The sequence below is a fragment of the Bombus vancouverensis genome, chromosome 14 (genome assembly GCF_051014615.1).
Source record: "Bombus vancouverensis nearcticus chromosome 14, iyBomVanc1_principal, whole genome shotgun sequence".
NCBI lineage: Eukaryota > Metazoa > Arthropoda > Insecta > Hymenoptera > Apidae > Bombus > Bombus vancouverensis.
The window spans coordinates 4,837,206-4,858,283 of NC_134924.1; the positions used below are offsets into that span (position 1 = coordinate 4,837,206).

The following is a 21,078-nucleotide window of genomic DNA, read 5'->3' on the forward strand; positions in this document are numbered from 1 at the left end:
CCTGAAACTCAGAATAGCTAACTATATATCACCATACCAACAAATACTCTCATTGCAAACTTGGCCCTGCGTGCTCGTCCATTTCCCCTGTTATGTAACGAGAAGAAACTCGACAGAAAAATTTCCAGGCAATTACGATTTCTATAGTAAGCGGAGTATTGATTAGAATGTTTCGTGTAGCAGACTCTACAGACTGGAAGTACCTTACATTAAAACATCAAGCTGCGCCACTAATTGACACACTCGCGGCCAGAGACGTATTTTCCATGGAAACTGAACCAAAGGTATAACATAGTACAACGGGAAAATAAAACAATTTTACAGGACAGAGTTATACTTTCTGATACAAAGAAGACTAACGAGAAACTTAAATTTGCAGAAACGTGATACAAGAGCGATACAGAATACGTAATGAGGTGGCTATGAAAAGTATTTGCACGCTATGCGTATTTAATTAACTCCAATTAGCTGCAAGTGTATTGAATCTTGTATCATTTAATAGTACTCGTACATGAATACAAAAATTTCGTATTATGAAAATGAGAAGTAAAGTTTGATAAAAACCACTTGGTTGAACGGCATTTCCTTTTACACCAAAAAAAAAAATTTCTAATAATTAAAAGAAGATATTTTTATAATAAAAAGCGACACCAACGCGAAGACATTAATAAAGAGATCAATTCTAACAATTAGAAAAAGAAACCTGGAACAGTATTACAGAAAAGAACGATACAAAAACATCAAAGAAGAAATTCTAGCAATAAAGAAACCAGTGGAAGGGCAAAAGGAAAAAGAAAATTCCTGTGAAGAACAATGAAAATATAACGTGATATCAACGAACTATACATAATCGATACTATTGTATAATACGTGTTACGCCGGGCCTCTCTGCCTGGCCCAGGTCACACACCGCGGGCCAGACGGATACCCGATGTCCGCTTTTCCGTACGGCGTACCCTCAATATCCTTAAGCACCCGTCATAAACCCGAGTCACTTGCCTGCTAAGGTCCTTCAAAACAAACAAACATCTGTGTCCGAAGCATTTCTAAAGACTATTGTCTACCACGGCGGGACAAGGGAAAGTTAGTTTTGTCACGTGCGCTGCAACTTTCCTCCCACTAACCACTTTCTCTCGAGGGCGGTTAAGACCCTTCGGTTGACCAATTAACAGCGAAACCTGTTTCCCTCACTCTCTTAACTAACATCGGCACCAACAAATCCGAGGGTCCCGTGCGCTAGACACACCCATCCTTAGCTTTCCTCCGACACAGCATCGTCACTCAACTTCACTTCTTCTACATCGTTGGAAAAGTCAACTACTAAGTATACGCTAATGCCCAGCGGGGCAGTTCTAAGCATAACGCGAGAGTCGGTCTCAGTATTGTCGAGCATACATTTCCTCTCCTAAATATCTCATAGTGCTACGTCCACTAACACATTGAATCCAATTATAAGAGCCCTGCTCTAACGCACATATCTATCTTAGCTTCGTGCGACAAGTTGTTAATTACTTACTTCTCTACGTCAGTGTAATCTAAGTGCTGGAAACATATAATTTATAATTCTGTGAATCACAGGGTTATACAACCTCAATCACCCCTATTATCTCAACGGAAATCAGGGGATCGATCAACTCGTGGTGTCGATTGTTATAATCGTAACGGGGATTTACGACCCCCGTTGACGTCTCTCCTTGCGATTACGTCTCCCCGCGATTGGTCGAAGAAACAATACGTATAGAATATCATCAAGCTTCTAGGACCCTACATTTTACCACGAACGAAAGTTACGGATTTTACGAAGAATTCTACCGCGCTGAGAAGTTTGTAAAATCTTCGTAATAAAATTTACGTAATTTTATGACCATTGAATATATTACAAGGAAAATATTTGAAACATTTGCAACTGTGAAATATTCGCCACTGAAGAATCTCCAAGTTGATCAATTTCTTTCGCGCCCCTTTTTTCTACGCGCGAGATAATACACAATAGCAAGGGTGAGAAATTTGCAAAAACTTTCTAACAAAATTGATATAATTACGTTGTGATTGAATATACATATTAGAAATCAACACATCCGTAATATCCTCGAGTATATTGCCATTGAGACACTTGGAAGCTCATCAAGCTCTCTTGCACCCCTATTTTTCTACGCGTGAGATAACTTCACAATAACGAGCTCTCGGTATAAAGATAGCGTTCTACAGATTTACGCATCGCTCGAAAGCCGATATTAAACGAGGATATCGATCCGTGATACGAACAAGATCCATAGCGAACGCGGATGTTCGCGATGCATTTCAATGAGCTAAGAGGGTGGAATTATTTAAAATGAAACGACGTCGTCGTGATATTAACAAAGTTCTTGGCGTATCGTGGAAAAATAATTAAGATCTTCCTCTTCTTTCGTTGCTTGTGTCGCTGATGAGTCTTCGCGGAGCTTATTATTAGCAGATTGATAAAAAGATGACGAAACGGTAACCTCGTTAAAGACACGTCAGTCTCGTCACGCAGCTTCGATAATTTTCGCGCGGATAATAAACGCGTTGCCCTCGAAATTGCCAATCGTTTTTGTCGTCGAACTATTAGAGCCACTGTTTTCTCTAATTCTGATGGCGAATTAATTTTTAACGAGTTTCATATTCAAGGGCAGATAAGCGTTTCAACTTTCAACCGCGTGCTCCAGTGTTTTTACACCAGACGATTTCTAGAGTTCTAATTACGGAATTCTCGCGTCTTATTTTTATATTGCGAGTGTCAGACACCATGGACGGGTTAATTTCAAATGGAAACGTTTATCAGAAGTACGTATTTGCAGGAAAGTGGTACTCGCGTTAAATTAATCGAAACTGTTCGAGCAGTTCACGGGAAAGAACGTCTTGGCGGTGTGTAAGAACTTGAGGAGCTGTGAAATGTTTTATTGCACGGCTACAAATATCTCGAATACCTGTGTCTCTCTACTTTCGATCACGGTTAAAAAGTTTCTAAAAAAGTCTGACAAATTTACCATTCGCCCTAGAAAACGTGCGTCTAATCTCTTCGACTAGAAAAGATTATCCTTGGCTCGAAAAATGAAAGTTTGTAAAAGATGAGATATAAAGCGTTTCATTGGGAATATAAATTTCACAATGTAAACAAAGTTAGCACTCGCTTCAGATAGCATAAGTTTGCTCTTAATGCGGTGAAGTTGCCTCTCGAAGTGGAACAATGTGCAGTAATTCTGAATTTGAAGAAATCTCATTAGCGATACAATCGGCGGTAGCATCTTCGATATTTCGCATAAATTCTGTTACAAAGCTTGCTTAAGCTTCGACAAACCTACGATTCATCCCTTGAACAGTTTATTAAGATTCTCGTAACTTGATATGTAAATAAGGCTTTGGTCGATAATCGCAGGAAAAGGAAGAAAAAAGAAAGACGGTGGAAGAATCGATTTCCATACTCTGCAACCCTAATAGGTTGGAGCAACGCGAGACCAAGAATCTTCCCCAAAAGCTCACCTGATCCACGTCAACCATGGCCACAAAAAAAACGGCAAAAAATCCAAGGGAAAAAATGTTCGTTCCATCTTAACGACCCCTCGGGCCGAACCGCGGCCGCAGATTACGCTAAATGATCCCGTTGCTCGTTCTGGGGGCGAAATGAGGAAAACGAGCAGAGAGGGAGGAAGCTGAGGCCGAACGAAAGAGCCACCTAGTGTATAGTGTGCATAGGTGGGAGAGTGAAGTGCGGCGAACCGAAAAAAAGTGGAAACGGGAGAAAATACGAAAAGAAGAAAAGGAAAGAGGATGCAAGGTAGAGGAAGAGAGATAGGGAAAAGGGGCAAGAGAAGGAAAATAGAAGAGGGAAGAGATGGTAGACAAGGCCGTCTCTAATGAGAACTCGAGCGATTTTCCATCGGTTTTTCCAAGCGGACGAAGGTCGCGGCCGAACCACGGAAAATGAGGAAATGTCCTCTCTGTTTCTGTTCACTTTCTGTTCACTGCTTTCCTCCCTTTGATTACAGGTATTTAAAGGCGGACGCGCACGTACTTTTAGAAAACTCCTATTTGGAACGTATCACGCGAATTATATAAAATATTTCGAAATTTCGTCGCCACTGGACTACGCATTTCTATGTAAATTCATATTTTTCAGCATATAATTAAAAAATGTAGAACGTCGTATTATACTCGAAGATGGTATCCCTCTGGGGGTAGCCATCCACGTATTATTTAGCAATAAAGTTACAAAAATTTACGAAATGTCCAGCTGGGCAAATTGTAAGGTACAAATTAAACAAATAAAAAAGAAAAAAGAATCTTCGTATTCTGTGTACTCTGTGTAATTTTGCTCTGTCAAATTTCCTACAAACGCACAAAGGCTCATAGTCTAGTTATCGCTGTGGCGAAATGAAACACGGCTGTCGTGATTACGTTGCTAAAATTTTAAGTCGTCCACTGCGAACGTTATATTTAATAAACATGTAGTACAGAGCGCGAAGTATCGTTTAAAACATGAAACATAAGTGGTAAAATCTTCCTGAATATCGACGCTTATTGATATAATATAATATTATACGTCGCGCCTCCCATATACAGTTCCAGATTCATTTCAGTATAAATATAGATAGTCGAGTCTTATTACTATGCTGCTGGATGTTTATGCAAATTCATATTTTCATGAAAATGATGAAGCAAATGGAGCCTAGCTAGAAATTTGTTTCACCTGCTAAATGTTACAACGTGCATTTCTACTTTGTGCATATTTCATATGATTCTTCGTATCGAGTGAATCTTCCACTTTTTGTATCTTTAAATTTATGTAACATAAATGCACGAACATCCGCAGTCTATCTATTGGGTTGGCAACTAATTACCACTTAATGACAAAATCCGCAATCACTTAGTTGACAACCCAATATATGTAAGTCTATGTATATGTAACATCGTTACAGTGCCAACGAAATTTCAGAATGTTTCGTATAAGACGCGTAATATAATTCGCAAAATGTCTACAAGTGTCTGAACGGTCTGGCGAGCTACTGTAGAGAGACAGAGGATCCTCTTCTGGGTAACTAACGACCGTGTCGGAGGCGGAGGGATGAAACCGGAGGAAGAAAAATGAAGAAGGAGATAGAGAGGAGGGTTTTAGGGAGAAATAATGAGTCAGAGCGTTGTTATTATTACGTACGTGTTGTTGGTCCGGGTTCAACGCGTCTGCCAAGTATTGTTTCCTTTTTCGAGCTGGCTGCATGGCTCAAGGACAGCGCCAGACAATGGATCGAACTGTTCGATTCGAGCCAGTTCTCTTTTCCATTTACCGCGTGCATTCTATTCCGTCCAACTCTCCAGTATAATTTATTTCATTTCAACGTTTTAATAATAATTTTAATGATTTCAATGTGGCCAAAGATCGCCGAGTGTGTGACAATTTGTCGAACAAAGGGTGGGATTTGCTTGAACGAAGAACGAACAATTATCTCGTTAACACTTGCTGCTAATAACAATCTCACTTTTCCCAAAATTTCTCTAAAATTTCATTTGAAGATTCTCCGCCTTTAACTTTTGCTCCAACAGCGATATACAGTGGTGGTTGGTAACTGGTGGTACAAGCGGAAAGGGGGTGATTCTACGCGAAAAAAGAAGTCGAAAATATATAATAACAATTTCTTTTTTCTTTTTTTTAATTTTTCCATCGAGACAACGATCTACAGTGAGATCCGTTATAACGAGACGTGATAAAGTGCACGCGTAACGAGCGAAAATTCAAAGTCGATTTTCTCGAAAACAAAGCCTCGAACGAAAAATTTTTATTCTATATTTTCGACTTCCTTTTTCGCGTAGAATCATCCCCTTCCCGCTTGTACCACCAGTTACCAACCACCCTGTATATCGTCACCGAGTATTTTATAGGCAAATTTCTAATCGTCGGAACATATCTTATATAAATGAGCATTTCTACTGCTAACATGACGTAAAACAGAGAAACAGTATGTAAGAATCGAAGCAACGAATATGCATGCACCGAATCGAACGAGTCATCACGCTCGAGTTGAAAAGTATTCATTTTTCTCACGTAAATATTTCTAGAATGATCGAATAATGACCGAGTGGCGCGTATACGTACAACGTTGTCAGACAAAAGAGCCCACGTACTGCCAATAATATGCAATTTCTTGTCTTCTAATTGATATGACTTATTACGCAACTGACACGTTTCGAGCTGATCGGATCGGGCAAATTTAAGAAGCCTCGTTCCGTCACCGCGAAATACATTCTCTCTGTTACACATTATTTATTTAGGCGATAACAGGCCAGAAACTTACCAGCGATACCGTTTCTATCGTGTAATAAGTATACCGAACGATTCTCGAATATTCAAACGCGTCTTCGACGATCTTTCGTCAATTCGAACGATCGCGCTTGTTACGATCTATTGAGAAATGTATAATTTTGTGTGCTAGACTAGATTAGCCGCGCAGTAGTAACACACGTATGTGAATACGATTGTATGGAAGTATGCGTGTGCTCAACGTCTCGAAAAACAAATGAATGTAACTGTTCCGTTGGCAATGCGATATGGAAGATGATGAGACAAAAAGAGTGCTGAGACGCGTGCAAATGTATATCGACGAAGATCCTGGAAATCGTTTATTGAATAAATCTGAAACTATTTTAATATGAATTCTAAGTGTAACCTTAGTGTTCCTTTACTTTTATTTCGTCGATTAAGATCCACAATTCTCAACGCGATCATAAATCTGAACGTAAGTTCTTTATACAAACTTAAATTTCTTACCACTCTTTATGACAGCTTGATGTATTGTAGTAAACGTGAAAGGTAATATATATACAGGGTGGACGATATATAACTAATTTCCAACTGCCGCCATACTGAAACGATGCGTCCATCGTGTCCTGTTCCGCTTCAGCGATTGTTTTATCGAAGAATGTGAAATAATCGTGGAGCGTTGCACAGTTGAGGAACGAGTGAAAATTATTCAAACATTTGATCGAAGTAATTCGTCGACTGGCGATGACTTTAAGCAAGTTACGTTGACGATATCATCCGACCTGATAGATCGACCGATTTGACTTTACCGAATTTCCTCTCGTCGGCTTTTCTTTTAACCCTGACCTTCCCTCATTTTCATAAATTAGCGGGTCGTATCAAGTGGACATTACAATGGTAAAACATCAATGAGATGAAAAAGAAAAAAGACAAATTATTGATTTTTGTCGCGCTAGTTCTACAATATACAAAAGTAAACAAATTTTGTAAAAATTCTTTCAAAAATGGTAGAACAATAATATATAATCTTTGGCCTTGAAAAGCGTGTCAAATTGACATGGGGGATGGCTAAGGGTTCAAAGTAAAAAGTATGTCGATAAAGCAAACGTATGAAAATGCAATGAAAAATGCGATTGACAGAGTTCGACTTTGTGCAGCGTCGGAAGGCAAACATCTTTCTGATATTATATTCCATATGTTTCATTTGCAGAAGCTACTCCTTCATCCTGATACATTGGCCAAGGGATTATTTGAAGAAACAAACAGATATACGTAGACTTAAGAGATTCAAAGCATTGGGTGCAAAAGACAAATTTTAAGTGATTCTTAGATAAGAGAAGATAGCTCAGAGAAGACAGGTACCTTATCTATCAAATTTGTACACGTTAGTTTCTTCCGCAACGACAAACGCTTGGTGTTATTTTATAGTAAATTGCACTTACAATTAGCAAAAAAAAAAAATCATAAATAATTTCCACGTACTAATAGATATCTTGTATTAGCAGGACTATTGTTTTTATTTCGTTTGAAAGTTATTATATCGTCCAACCTGTGCAATATATCAATTTTTCAGTTATTAATTAGAAGGAAAATCATACGTCCAGTCGTTAAAGGATACGATTCTCTTATTTTGGATAAATGCTGGATATTTTAATTACATTGGTTTCTTGCTAAAGTACGTATAAAGTTGCGAAAACGTATCCAAAAATTCAACTCTCCATACATACGTAACCCCAAAAATTCGAAAATTCCAAAAATTCAGCCATTCCGAAAGATATCGTAAAATTTCAACTACCGAGTAAGTACTAAAAGTTCTACTAAAATCTTCATCTACGTAGTACGGAAACGTCTTCAAAGTAGGATCATCAAGCGCGTTAGTTAATCAGCGGAAGCGTGACAAACGCACAATCGCAACACAGCAATACGTAGTAGCACAGCGATGCGCGAACACGTGCGACATGTTCAAAGCATAAACGTAAACGGATCGCCTAACCGTGATTAGATATGCAGCCAGGTACACGTGTATATAAGCAAATGAGCTGTACGATGCACAGTATGAAATCGTGGTAAAACAGAGGCAGTGCGCGTGTCTTATCTAGCGACCTCAACTTCCGCACCTTTTCACCATTTTCTACCCCTTTGCTAATTACGCGACCCAACGAAAGTTCAAAGAACCGTCCGCCGTCGTCTTTTATACCACGTACCTTTTTTTCCTTTTTTTTTTCTCCTCTTACGTATTCTTCTCTCTTTGATAATCGGATTTTTTTTTTTTGCGGAAACACCCTCGCGAGACGATTCGAAAAGACACGCGGAATATGACGACGATGAAATCGCATTGATGGTATTCGACGATAAAAGTTAGTTACGCAACGCTTCTCACTCCCCTCTCACGGAAATATCGTCTGTCGGAAATAGATTCAAGTACATGGACATCGATGGTTGGCTTGGAATTATGCATCGACTCAGTTCGTCAAGGTTGCTGGATCACGACCGCGGTTTCGCGCGTGGGGCGTTTGAACTATTCGCGCCTCCTTCCATTTCTGCGTCTCGAAATACTTTCTGAACTTGTCCGCGCATTTTCCATGAAAATGATTTCTATTACGTTCTCTACAGTGCATAGGGTTCATGGCGTGATAGATAAAAGCTTGACGTGATTTTCTTAGTACCGTTAAAATGACATTTCATCGTATCCTCTTGCATCTTTCACGAATTTGAATTTATTCTAGCTGTTAATCGTGTTTCTGTAGGATATATTGGGTTGTCCGAAACGTTTCTTTCGTCTCATAAGGTGATAATAGATGAACAACAATTTTTGTTTTATATTATTTTATCAAATTAGAAGTAATATATTATTATTTATTGAATTTATGATCCATTTCGTTATATTTCTATTATTATGTTCGTGCATAATTCAATAAACTAATATAAAACAAAAAACATTGTGCGTGTATTATTTCCTTATAAAATGAAAGAAACTTTTCTGACCTAATATATGGCACATACGTAATAGAATAAAAAACTTGATACGCATATCGGTAAATTTGCATACACATCGCTCCAAATGAGGCAACCATCGACGTTTCGAATTCTCACATTTTACATATTTCAAACTACGAACTTTGCAATCTAGCTTCGACTGACGACTTTAAACCTTAGCAACTAAAGCTCTTTTACGTTTGAAACGCAACTACTCCATTTTCCTCTACTACATTCTGAAACGATGGAAACGAGGAGGCAAAAGAAAAGAATGCAGAAGCCGTTCGAACGTTCGCCAAAGAAGATAACATAACCCAGATTACTTTATCATGTTAAGCGATGACAGCGTCCATAGGTGTGTGAAGTCGGACAGAAAGTCGACGCGTTGACCAACGCGAATAGGGTTGAAGTGGTAGTGATAATGGCCGCCCGTTGATGATATACAATACAAGCAACCACGTCGTTTGCCTACGCGGCGATCAACATAAATCGCGAGAAACGCTTTCAGCGTGAAAAATAGCTCGCCTTTTGATCGATCCCTATCGTGCCATTCGATTTCTACATGCACGCGCGTGTCCACTTTATTATACATGTAAAAGTTGAAGTAATAAATATTTCATTATTACCATTAATGTTTCATTAATAAGTATTCATGAATATTTATTAATGGGTAAACGTAATACTTTTTATTCCCCAGCTATTTTATTCTATTCTGTTACTAATTTAATTATGTATATATTAATTTATTTCTATCATATGCGCCTTCATCTGGTATTCTACATATGTAAATGTATGCTTCTAACGGTAAAAGTTGGAACTTCAATGTTTCTACGATAAATACACTTGTACCTACGTACATTTCGTACGTACACTAGCCGCGAGATATTTGCTACGAGTCGATATTTTTCAATGTTTTTATTTTCTAGTCATTTTATTTTAAAACCATTATTTTATTTGTTATGTGTGTCTTTACTTAGTATTTTACCTTATAAATATGTGTTTACAAGCAATGAACGAATTTTCAATTTTCATTGGAAGCGTACGTTTTTGAACTTGGTTTATTCGAAGCACTATACTGAAACGAAAACAGAGCAATTTAAACGAACGTTGTCGCTATTTAGCAGATGCACGTCGTACGTATGTATGTGCAACTATAAGCATAAAATGAACACCTCATGTTTCGAATAGATACCTATAATAGCAAACATACCACGTGTAAATTAATAATTTGCATAAATTTATTAAATGAGGCGTTATTAAGTTTTTCATCCATTTTTTAGACCTATATTTAAAAAGTAGGCATTTAACATGACGCTTTTAATACCGAATGTGTTGCAACAAATGTATGCAACGTCTGATAAATGAATACATTTATTAAATATAGTAGACACTTTATGTGTGCTTCGTTTCTCTATGGTCCTACGGCAGTAGCATTGATCACTAGTCAAACTTATCACATATTAGCTTTCAATGTAACCTATACAGCCATGATAATATCATAATTTATCTATGAGCGAAGAAGTAAAGTAGATCTTCTCCCAACAAAATACTTCTCCCGACGATGAGTAATATGATACATTAACATTTTTGTGTTAAAAACTTGAATTAATAAAATTGAAATAAAAAATTAAAGTAGTAAATAAAAATCGATAGAAAAAAGATATTTCCTTTCATAGTATAGTAGGATAGTTGTTTATACAAAAATTCAACGATGCACGGTTTAAAATTAACATGGCAGCATGATCTTCAATCCAGCAAACTGACCTGCCAGATCTCATTTCGTAACACGTTTATGGCGCCACGAGATTATAGAAGCTATTTCAAAAGCGTCTAACATTTCATATAATAAGAAAAAGGTGTAATGGTCTGTGTAAAGAACACCTTTGGTTCTTCGAGATAACATTTCTTCTCTAAAAAATTGTAACAATAAAATCGAAAAATTCTTTATAAATCTATTAAATATCCTGTAGGTACAGATTCGACGTCTGTGATGTCCTTGAAATCACGATAATCTCAAACATTTTGTCCCGAAACAATTTTTTCGATAAAATTAAAATCATACAAATAGTACAACTTAAGCTTTTAGAAAGTGTTTATGAAATAGTTCGGAGAAAAAGCCAAGTTCCTCTTTTCGTATGCAAACTTATATAACGGGCTTAACCATAACCATCGAAAATTCAAAGTGTTCCGCGTAACATCTTTAGAAATCGTCGAACTATTTTAAGAGACCAGCAAAAACTACTGAAATCCAGATAAACATTTTCAACGCTGCAAGAAATCGCTGTTTTATCATAAGAGCGTTGTCAGTTGCGCGCGCGTTAAATGAAGCGAAATGACTCCCGTCTAACCTCGAAAAATTCAGCTGTGCGTCTATCGATGACAGTCAAACCTTTGTCTCTTTCTCTATCCGCAACACTGAACTAAAATTTCGAGACTAGAGAAATTTTCTGCCACCCAAAGCGAATCAATAGTTGCGCAATTGTCCGACCACGAAGTACGCAATAAAGAAGAAAAATAAAAACTAACAACAGTATAATGCACCGAATAATGCGACCAATCGTTTTGTGCGAGCACAAAAACGAATGGGCTGAGTTTCGTGTAACGTGACCAAATATCGACCGGTCGAGGCAACGAAGGGTCTCGACGTCTAAAGCGGAATAATACAATCCCAGAAACACGACAACAGCCTAGGAGAGAACAGTGAAATGGCTGGCGGAGTGCGCAGTGAACCGTTCCCTGAGTTCGCCTCCTTTGGTTCGCAAAGTGGCAAGCGTCAATTGATCTACAAGCCTCGGCAGAAATTTATGACCCGCCCCTTATCAAGAGAAACCATCGTTGGTCGTTAATCGCGCTATGCCGTAATTCACCTTCATCGCGGGTCAGATGCCACTACTGTGTCGTGCCAATAACACCTACACACGTTCTTCTATATACAGACCGTGCTCCTCAATTCTTGGTACAATTGAAATTAAGACAAAAATCAAGAGTAATAAAGTTACATTAGAGGCTCTATTTTCAAAAAAGATCTGAGAGAAAAACCAAATTTGCCTAGACTCAATTGGACAAGAATAGACAGGAGATTATTCTACATTCCATCATGCGAAAATATAGAATAAAGCATTTTCGTTTAAGGCCTCGCTTTTGAGAAAGTCAAAATGGCTTTACCCAGTAAGTTTATTTTTCTTAATAAGTTAGCATAATTAATAGTGAATTCTCTGAGGTAAATTTTTAGAAAAAATGTTTGTAACGTCGTCTTTCTCTAATTTTTAATTTATGAAGTTGATCAATATGGATAACTTGTAAACGAGTCATAAGTAAATATGTACATGTGCTTCCATTTGGTCCGCATATAGTTCGTTTAGGTCGCATATATTCATGAAAACGATATAGATATACGTGTCTCCGTATGTCCAAGTGGAGACGCGCGGGTATCCATAATTTACCGCTCGTTACACACAGCTACACGAATAATACGAGATAGTAGAACCCGTAATATCTAAAGAACGATCAAAGTCTGTCTTTCGTGAACAAGAGAGTGGAAGCACGCTGTGGCTGAAGGCTGAAGGTACTTGTCGCGAGCAAGAGGCCCTCATTTGGCAGTCAAAGCGAGAGAATCTTTAAAACGTTAACTGGCAAGGTCACGACGTTTCAGGAAAACGATGGAGCATCATTATCTATATAGTTTCTATCTCTCTCCCTCTCCTACTCGTGTTCACGATCGAGGTATCAAAACAATAAATCCGACCAAAATAACGCGTTTACTCTTTGTTAGTGGAAATCACAATGGCCCGATAATGTCAACGAGAACGAAAGTAAAAAAGAACTAGAATAACATTCAAGTGCAAGGCTGTGAAGAACGTTTTCAAACCGTTACAGCGACTATTCTTCTTCGTTGAGGGACTCTCTCATACATGTATGTATAAAGCAGACAATCGAACGCGGTTATGTTATATACATACTGCGTTAGAAGAGACGAGGGATCGATTGAACGTATTAATTATGAGACAATGACCACTTACATTTTCCCGTGATCTGCCATCCGGTCGATGATGTCAGTAGACCAGCACGTCGTTGCTTTCTCGAAACCGCTCAACGTAGCCCTCGTGTGTACAGCTTTGTGTGTTCGCACCTTGTTCGATAGTGCGGGAAACTACTACTGCTACCGGAACGGATTACGATGGCGTAAAACGCGGAAAAACTCCACGACTGATCACGAGGGAAGTTTAAGTATACGTGACAGCATAGAGCCGGCTTGATGCGAAAAAAAGTAACAGGAACGTAACCGCGTGCGCGACACCGATTGTTTCGTGATATTTCGTCGCCGTCTTCTGCTATCTCACTCTTCGCAGACCCCGAGTTTCCTATGTCGCGTGAAACAAACGACTACACCGCGATCGATTCACTGGCGACGCGAACGCCCAACACGCACGTCTCACGATGCAAAATACGCCAAGACTATCGTCGATTAACGATGACACTGCGCGAAAGAAGAAAGTTTTTCCGGTTAAAATGCAATTACAGACACTTCAGTACTCCCGGCCCAGACTGTCATCGATTGTTGACGAGCGTCTTGGCCGATCATGTCTGCTACCGGAGTAACTACAGCGCCATCTCGTGATATTTTCCACGAATCTCATATGCGCAGAAATATCTGTAGATCAGTAAGAACGCTTCTTATATCGACAGCTCGAACTTAGCACCTCTACTGGTGATTTGTGGTATTCGATTGTCGAGGTGGGATCTGCTTAGTCGATTGAGCATGATATTGACGTTTAAAATGAAAACTGAAAATGGTTTAGTGTCTTTTCTTTAGCAAAATATGTATGTACCATTTTCTTATGTCGTTAATGCATTTTTAAATACATTTGATTAAATATACTGTGATTGATTTTTTCAAAAAGTGAATAAGTTTTCTTTGATTCTTCTAAGGTAAGAAAATTTGTTTTATAAAATCTACTTCTACCTGATTTTCTTAAGAAGAAAGTAGGGTTATTCGATTGAATTTCGCAACAAATGATAAATGTATAAAACTTAATGTACCGTATCAAATTCGGGTTTTTAACCTATTGTATACTTTCACTGTGTCATGAATAGGAGAAAATTATTAGTAATAACCGGGACATGACAAACATTTGATCGATTACATGCATGTGTAAGCCTAAATATCAAAGTCAGGCCGATATTATCGCGGCTGCTTTTAAATTTCACGTTTATCTGAGCAACTTAGAAAAATAGAAATCACAATGTAGCGCATGTTAAACTACTTCTTATCTCATAGCATTTACGCGTCAGTATCTTTCACAGGACTATTCATACACAAAGCAGTTTACCAAACATTTCCTGCATGCTTAAATCTTACTCATTCTTGATAGTGATATGACTAATTGCAATGATAATCATAACATACATATAACACGATCCGAAATCTCTTTTTCACTATTTTAAAACGATGCTTTGCCATATCATATAGAGCTGCAAGTATGTCATACGTACCTCGACTTTTGTCTTTCTTATTACTTACGATAAACAATTATTAATGCATTATTGTTTCCTTGAAGAATTGTATTGAATTGTAAATACCATTGAAAGAATGAAAAAATATGCATTATTGTAAGTTAACACGCAGTTATATCTATTCTTGTCGTGTAACCAATATATAGAATTCAATATTTAACCGCGAACAAAAATTCTCGTTTTCATTCCCTCAGTGAAGTTATGGCGCGAACAAAGCATTTTAAGGATGGGAATATTATTGCCGAGATTCTACTGTTTTGCATACAATAGTTTGTTAGGCTAGACAGCTCGGCGGGTATACACAAAAAGTCATGCACATTGTTTCTCTCTGTTCGCCGCGTATGAATACCAAAAGAGATTAACGAAATTTAAACTCGCCTTCTTAAAATTTATAATTCCGTGCTGGCGCCCGACTGTTTACGCCCACGCGTCGTTGCCTACAATGCTACGCGCACAAACACCGTCCGTCTGCCACTTTAAAAACTGTTGACCGCAGATGCACTAAATTGTTTCATTTAACGACCCAAGCAAAGGTTCAAACCTTTCGTTCGAAAGTTTAACATCTTATAGTCATGACCATTCTCAAATGTAAAAACCAATCAATTTAACATTTCGTCAATCGATCATGGATCAATTTTGATTAACATTAAATCGATATTAATATATATTAAAGCTTACATTTTATATCTGTTTACATAAACGAAATGAACATGTTTTAGTTAATGCAATCATAACAACCTTGGGAATTTACATTTTTGTCGATGCTTCGAACGAAATCAGTTTCTCAGGCAAAAACAATGCCTTTGTTCCGTTTTTCTATCAGCTGCTGCATTGCCTTCCTTCTAGTCGTTAACCTTGGCAAGCACAAAAGAGGATAAATACCAAACTGCGATAGAATAATTTCAACTTTGACTTCCTGTCCGTTGCAGTAAGCTGGTAACAAAAACTGTTACGTACTCTCGGAAAACATTCGCCTCCTTGTTCTTATAACCTCAAAAAGGATACAAAACAACGATACTCTGCATATCTGCATACAGTTATTGCTATGAAAATCCGATTGATTGACATTATGCACACGTACTTATGTATGTAGCACGAAAGTTGCATATAATCGCTTTGTTTGCGCGGCCATCGTGCCAAATTTATTAACAGACGTGTTTATAGGCGCGCGACATGTATCCTCTTGTCCGGCGCGTTTTATCTCGAACGTTTGCAAACAGCGCAAGCGAACCGAAACGCACGTGCGTTTTGCAAGAGGCAACGGGAGCGGGTATTGACTCATTTCGTGCAACTTCCACGGCTATGCTTCGAACTTGCCAGCTGCGACCGAGAGCGGAGTCCAAACGTGCTCGATTCCTCAATCTCTAGTTGTATTGTTCGTAAATTGCCTGATCACATTTTCACGAGTTAAGCCTTTCCTTCTTTGTTTCAGAAAAGTTCGCGATGTCAGCAGTGACGTTATCTCAGGAGACTTTGTCTGTGTGTTTATGGAAAGAATACGCAGCGACTAACAAGCAAATGCACGTGTGACGACTCGATTTCGCTTTTGGCGTATTTCGTTGCAAGAACAGTGCTCGATACTCTGTACGCTATTAAATCTCTGAAGATTATACATGATTGATAACTTATCGTTAATCGTCTATTCGTGAGTACATACAGCGTCTATTATCATGTCAAAATTGATGGATGAGAAAAATTAAGAAAAATTAGTCAATAAAATGTATTGATAGATCATGCACGTTAAATGAAACGGGCAAACAGAATAATAAAAGTTCCGAGTATGTGTTTTTAAATTCGCTGACTAGTAATCGCTATTATTAGTTCCTACCAAAATAGCTGCTTTTTTATCCGCGTTATATATCCAGATAAGATAAAGGAGAATATTTCAACCGTTTGTATCGGTGGAAAATCGCCTTGTCAGTTTCTAATTGCGCATGTGTTAATATCAAGAACTCTTCACGATATATGCATATCTGGTACGACAGATGCGTTCTTCTCGTCTTTTTTACAAGGAAGATCGATGCGTGATTTGTTAACCTCGAAAACGCCACGAACAAGGCTTAACCTACATGTTAACCGAGAAAATCAAGCGAACGTGAAACAGGCAAAACAACGATTCTCCGTGTATTCTTCGAGCACATGTGAGGCAGATTGCTCCCGCGGCACCGATTTACGAAACGGCAATGACATTCCATGGCGTCGTAATTTTTCCAATCGGGTAACGTTTCAAATGTGGCCGCTACGTCGAGGCCTTGGCTATAGGCAGAAGTTAGCTCAAGGACGACGACCGCCTGTCTATTCGAATTTCATCATGGTGTGAAGCTAAGCAGGTGAATGTCAGCCCCTTACGCCTCATGCCCGTAATGAGACATATCTTTCAGGCATAACGCCGTGCTCAGTAGATGGACCTGATTTGGTTAAAAATAACGATTATGTAAAATGTTATCAGCGAACATGAAAAAGGGTAAGTAAATTTGTAGGCTGATAGACAGTCTTTAATTAAAGCTTTTAATGTTCTGTATTGTCATGATGGAAATAATTAGAGTGCAGACGCTTATGGATTGGAAAATTGAAAGATAATTGAAAATGTAAGATATCTAAAAAATTCCGTGTAATATTTAGAAGATTTTAGTTGAATTTATAAATTTCAAATCCATTGAAATCCCTTTATTTTATTATTAATTAGTAATCCATTATTATTAAGTAACAGTAGTAGATTCATTCGAAGAACACATCTTTATTTTAATTTCCTAAATCTCTCATCACACCATCTCATTTACGTGTATCATGCACAAATGCAAAATTATCGCATGTCGAATTAGGATAATCCCTTCCTTACTATCGTACGCACTGGGTGTTTAGATGCGAAGGAAGAAATCGTTTATCCATCTTTTTGATCTGGCTGACACCTTGTGTCGCAGTTCACGGTTGATTATGCATAAGGCTAATAACAAGGTAGAGAACGAGAGACTAGTAAGTGATCTAGCTTCCTCGTTTATCTTGGGCACTAAGTTATACAGGTGGCACCTGCATGCTTCAAAGCGGAGGAAACCGCAGGTCGTGGAACGTCTAGCCATCCAGAGGGAGCAGGTTAAGACACGAATATCCGACATATTAGTTTGGTGAGTCATGCGTCTTGTTCGATATGTTCCGGCTACCCCGTTCACCGCCTACACGAGCCGCCATATGAGTCATCGACGATTCTTGGAAACGAAGCGTACCGCTCGTTTGAAATTTTCGTCGCCAAGTGACGCTACTGCATACTTTGGAAACAGTACCTACAAAATCAACATCCTATAGATTCTGGCATTCGGTACTCGGTACTATTTCGTTTGCTCGGAAAATTCCGCTCCAATGACACTATCAATTGCGCAATATTATCCACGCGTATTGCCAATAACAGAAGATAAGCGTCAGAATGACATTGCAACAGTATCTCAAATCAGTCAGGGATGAAACAATTGCAGAATAATTATCGTATGAAAGGTACAGGGATGATAATAAGCGTTGTTAGTTAAACACGTTTTGTACGTCGTTTGAAAGATTCTTAGAATATGACTAAACGATAATCATAAGCGAGAGATTGGAAAAAATCTTAGTAATGTTCTATCTCCACATTCTTGAATATCAATTATATTTATCTTTTTTATAAATATATGTAAGCTTGAAGTTTTCAATATCAGATGAAAATTTTGTAGTCTAATGTTCTAATATTTTGTTTGATAAATGTTTGAAATGATTCGTTATCTTATACCAATTAGCATGTAGATTAGTGGAATCTTAACTGACCATCCTTATCTGACCACCAATCCATAAAATTAATTCCTCGAAACGAGGTTCTGAACCCAATTGCACAATTGAGTTAATATTATTACTGACATTTTACATTATAAATTTGGTAAGGGGAAAAATGAAGTTTAATAAGTGAATTTTACAAGCTACAAATTATTTGACGAAAAATTATAAAAATGTAAGAAGAAACCTATAATCTACAACTTATAACTTCTCAATTTACTACTGCAATTAATTTTCGTTTATTACGAAAAAAAGGAAATACTTAAAATTTTCTAGAAATGTATTTCCATCGATAACCGACCAAATAGAGTTCCAATTTATCGCCAGTAAGATTACAGTAGTAAAACCAAGCAAAACACTGTTTGCATAAACAGTACCCTGGCAAGCAGATCCCATTGATAGCACGAGTAGCGTCGGCCCTGGCACGAGCATCGCGAACGTGGCGCGGCGAACGTCGCTATTGGTAGCCTGGGAATAGCTAGTGACGTCATTCTTGTTCGTGGAGCCTCGGCGTGTAAAGAAAGAGCGCGTCCAGGCAGATCGTTGAGCTAAGGACTGAACGTGCGCGAAGCTCGAGGTATTCCCCCACGGTATGAGTCATCGCGCGCAGTTTCACACAGTTTCGGGCAAAGGAACCTGCGATTCGTGTGTGCTGCTTTCGAGTTCTCCGTAACGAGGATCTTGAGCATCCCTACAGACGATCAAGAGAATAGATCCTTTCATAATAGAGGTTATAAAACCGCCGCGAACCTAATCGTCGACTTTTCCTTTCGCACTAAGGAAATACGACCAGGTAAAACCCGTTGCGCATCGACGACGTAAATATGAAGCTCGACGTGTCGGACGTGCTTTACGACAGCTCGAGCGTGTCCAGCGACAGCGGGACGTCACAAAGCTCCCGCGTCAGCCATGATTTTCTCGCCAGCATCGCGAATTCGACCATACTACCTAGCAACGTAAGTACCGGTTAAATACTGTCCTTTCTAGATAGCTAGAAAATGTTAAAAGAAGTAGATTTCTCCGCGTAAATATGGCAACTTATGCAATCCTTAAGGTGTACGCTTATGTGTACGCGCGCTCGTACTTACGTATGTCTGATAAACAGCGTTCACGTGATTGGTCGAACGACGAATTTCTTTGAAATAAGTTATATAGTTGAATAGTAACAACATAGCGAATAAAAGTGTAGCAAACACATTATGTAACATAGTGACTTCCTCGAATGATTAAGCATTATTCAAAATAATTTAGCTGATTGTTGGCGATAGACCCGTACCCTGCGGAGGAATCGGCCTTGTTAACTTTTCTGAAAAACACGTTCGCGTGTCCTGTCGAAACCTGACGATCTCGAAAAAAAATTATCGCATGTAGGTATTTTGAGTATTGTAAACACGATGAATTCGCCGATTTCGCGGAAGCAATTGATTCGTTGGAAATCAAAGCATAAGCGGAATACTTCTGTATTATCTGTGTACCTCTTTCGATTTCCAAAGATTGATTGTTTCCTTGATAGAACAGATTCGATTGAAAATTAAAGATAAGAAAGCAAACTCATATGGTACCATCGGCTGATAAAAATTCTCGATTAATTAGGAACGTACTTTACAATCTCTGAACGGTGCTATAGCCGTCCCGTCACACGAAGATGGTACACTTGGTACACACACCGAGATCTAAATTTATAAATCGCGTGGCGTCATCGCTATATAAACTGTTCAACGTAAAAACATGATTTTCAATTTTCGTAATTTCCGTTCGCTAGTTTGCAATAGCGATAAGAATCGTCTCGTAAATAGAACACAAATGATATTCGTACACGACAATAATAGCAATTTTTATGTCCATTCAGCAAGATGTGCATATTCAGATAAACAGCTTTCGTTCTTCTCCCAGCTGGCTAGGTACCCATTTAAGGCACACGCTACGTGTGTAAGTATCGCCAATAAACTTCCGAGTTACTATAGAATTAGCCAATGAAATGTTGTCTTATATATTGTCGTCCATTCACTGATCTCTACAAATGAATGGCTGCTATTGCAATACGGGAGCGTAACTGAATTGTTTGTCTGAACAAAATCATAGTCTTTTTTCTTTTCTATTGATATGTAGTTATTTTAAAGAAGTCACAATTATAGAATAAAGTAATTTTCGCACTATTTCAGTCCAAAAATTACAAATATCATCATAATATTACATATCACCATAACAAAGCAGTATTAATTCTTTTATAAAAAAAAAATTATGTTTTTAGTTAAACATAAAATTAACTAGATCGACTAATTCTTATCCTACGCCGAGTAAAACAGGTTCCAGCATGAAACAGTACGAATACATTGACGTAGAATACTTTTATAGGCACGAACGATTACGTTAATTTCCATTTTCTTTCCCTTGCGTCACTCTTGGCAATAGAGGCGCGTATAAAAATTACGCGCGTTTTCCATGTTACATAAAACATTCATGTAAACAAGAAAAGCAAGGTATAATGCGGAAAAATATATATAATAAGGCAAGGTGGC

General features: G+C 38.2%; 2 protein-coding genes and 1 long non-coding RNA gene across 5 annotated transcripts in view; 2 read left to right on the forward strand and 1 right to left on the reverse strand.

Annotated features, from left to right (window-relative positions):
- mtd (TLD domain-containing protein mustard) overlaps nt 1-13,438 on the reverse strand; it is a 302,195-nt gene extending 288,757 nt beyond the window's left edge. For 2 of the 3 annotated variants that reach the window (XM_076624102.1, XM_076624100.1), the window contains exon 1: nt 13,270-13,438. In XM_076624102.1, coding sequence (XP_076480217.1) covers nt 13,270-13,289 — 20 coding nt within the window. In that variant the 5' untranslated portion in view covers nt 13,290-13,438. The remainder of the gene's footprint in view (nt 1-13,269) is intronic. The other variant, XM_076624098.1, reaches the window with a different exon arrangement.
- Nucleotides 13,439-13,809: 371 nt separating this feature from the next.
- Nucleotides 13,810-16,557, forward strand: LOC117161913 (uncharacterized). Its single transcript, XR_004465114.2, has 2 exons — nt 13,810-14,179; nt 16,197-16,557. It is a non-coding gene; the product is annotated as an uncharacterized LOC117161913 (long non-coding RNA).
- A 2,609-nt stretch (nt 16,558-19,166) lies between these two features.
- The window catches only part of kay (transcription factor kayak), a 35,110-nt gene continuing 33,198 nt past the window's right edge, over nt 19,167-21,078 (forward strand). The window contains exon 1 of the mRNA XM_076624111.1: nt 19,167-19,515. Within this exon, the coding sequence (XP_076480226.1) occupies nt 19,384-19,515 (132 nt within the window). The 5' untranslated portion in view covers nt 19,167-19,383. The remainder of the gene's footprint in view (nt 19,516-21,078) is intronic.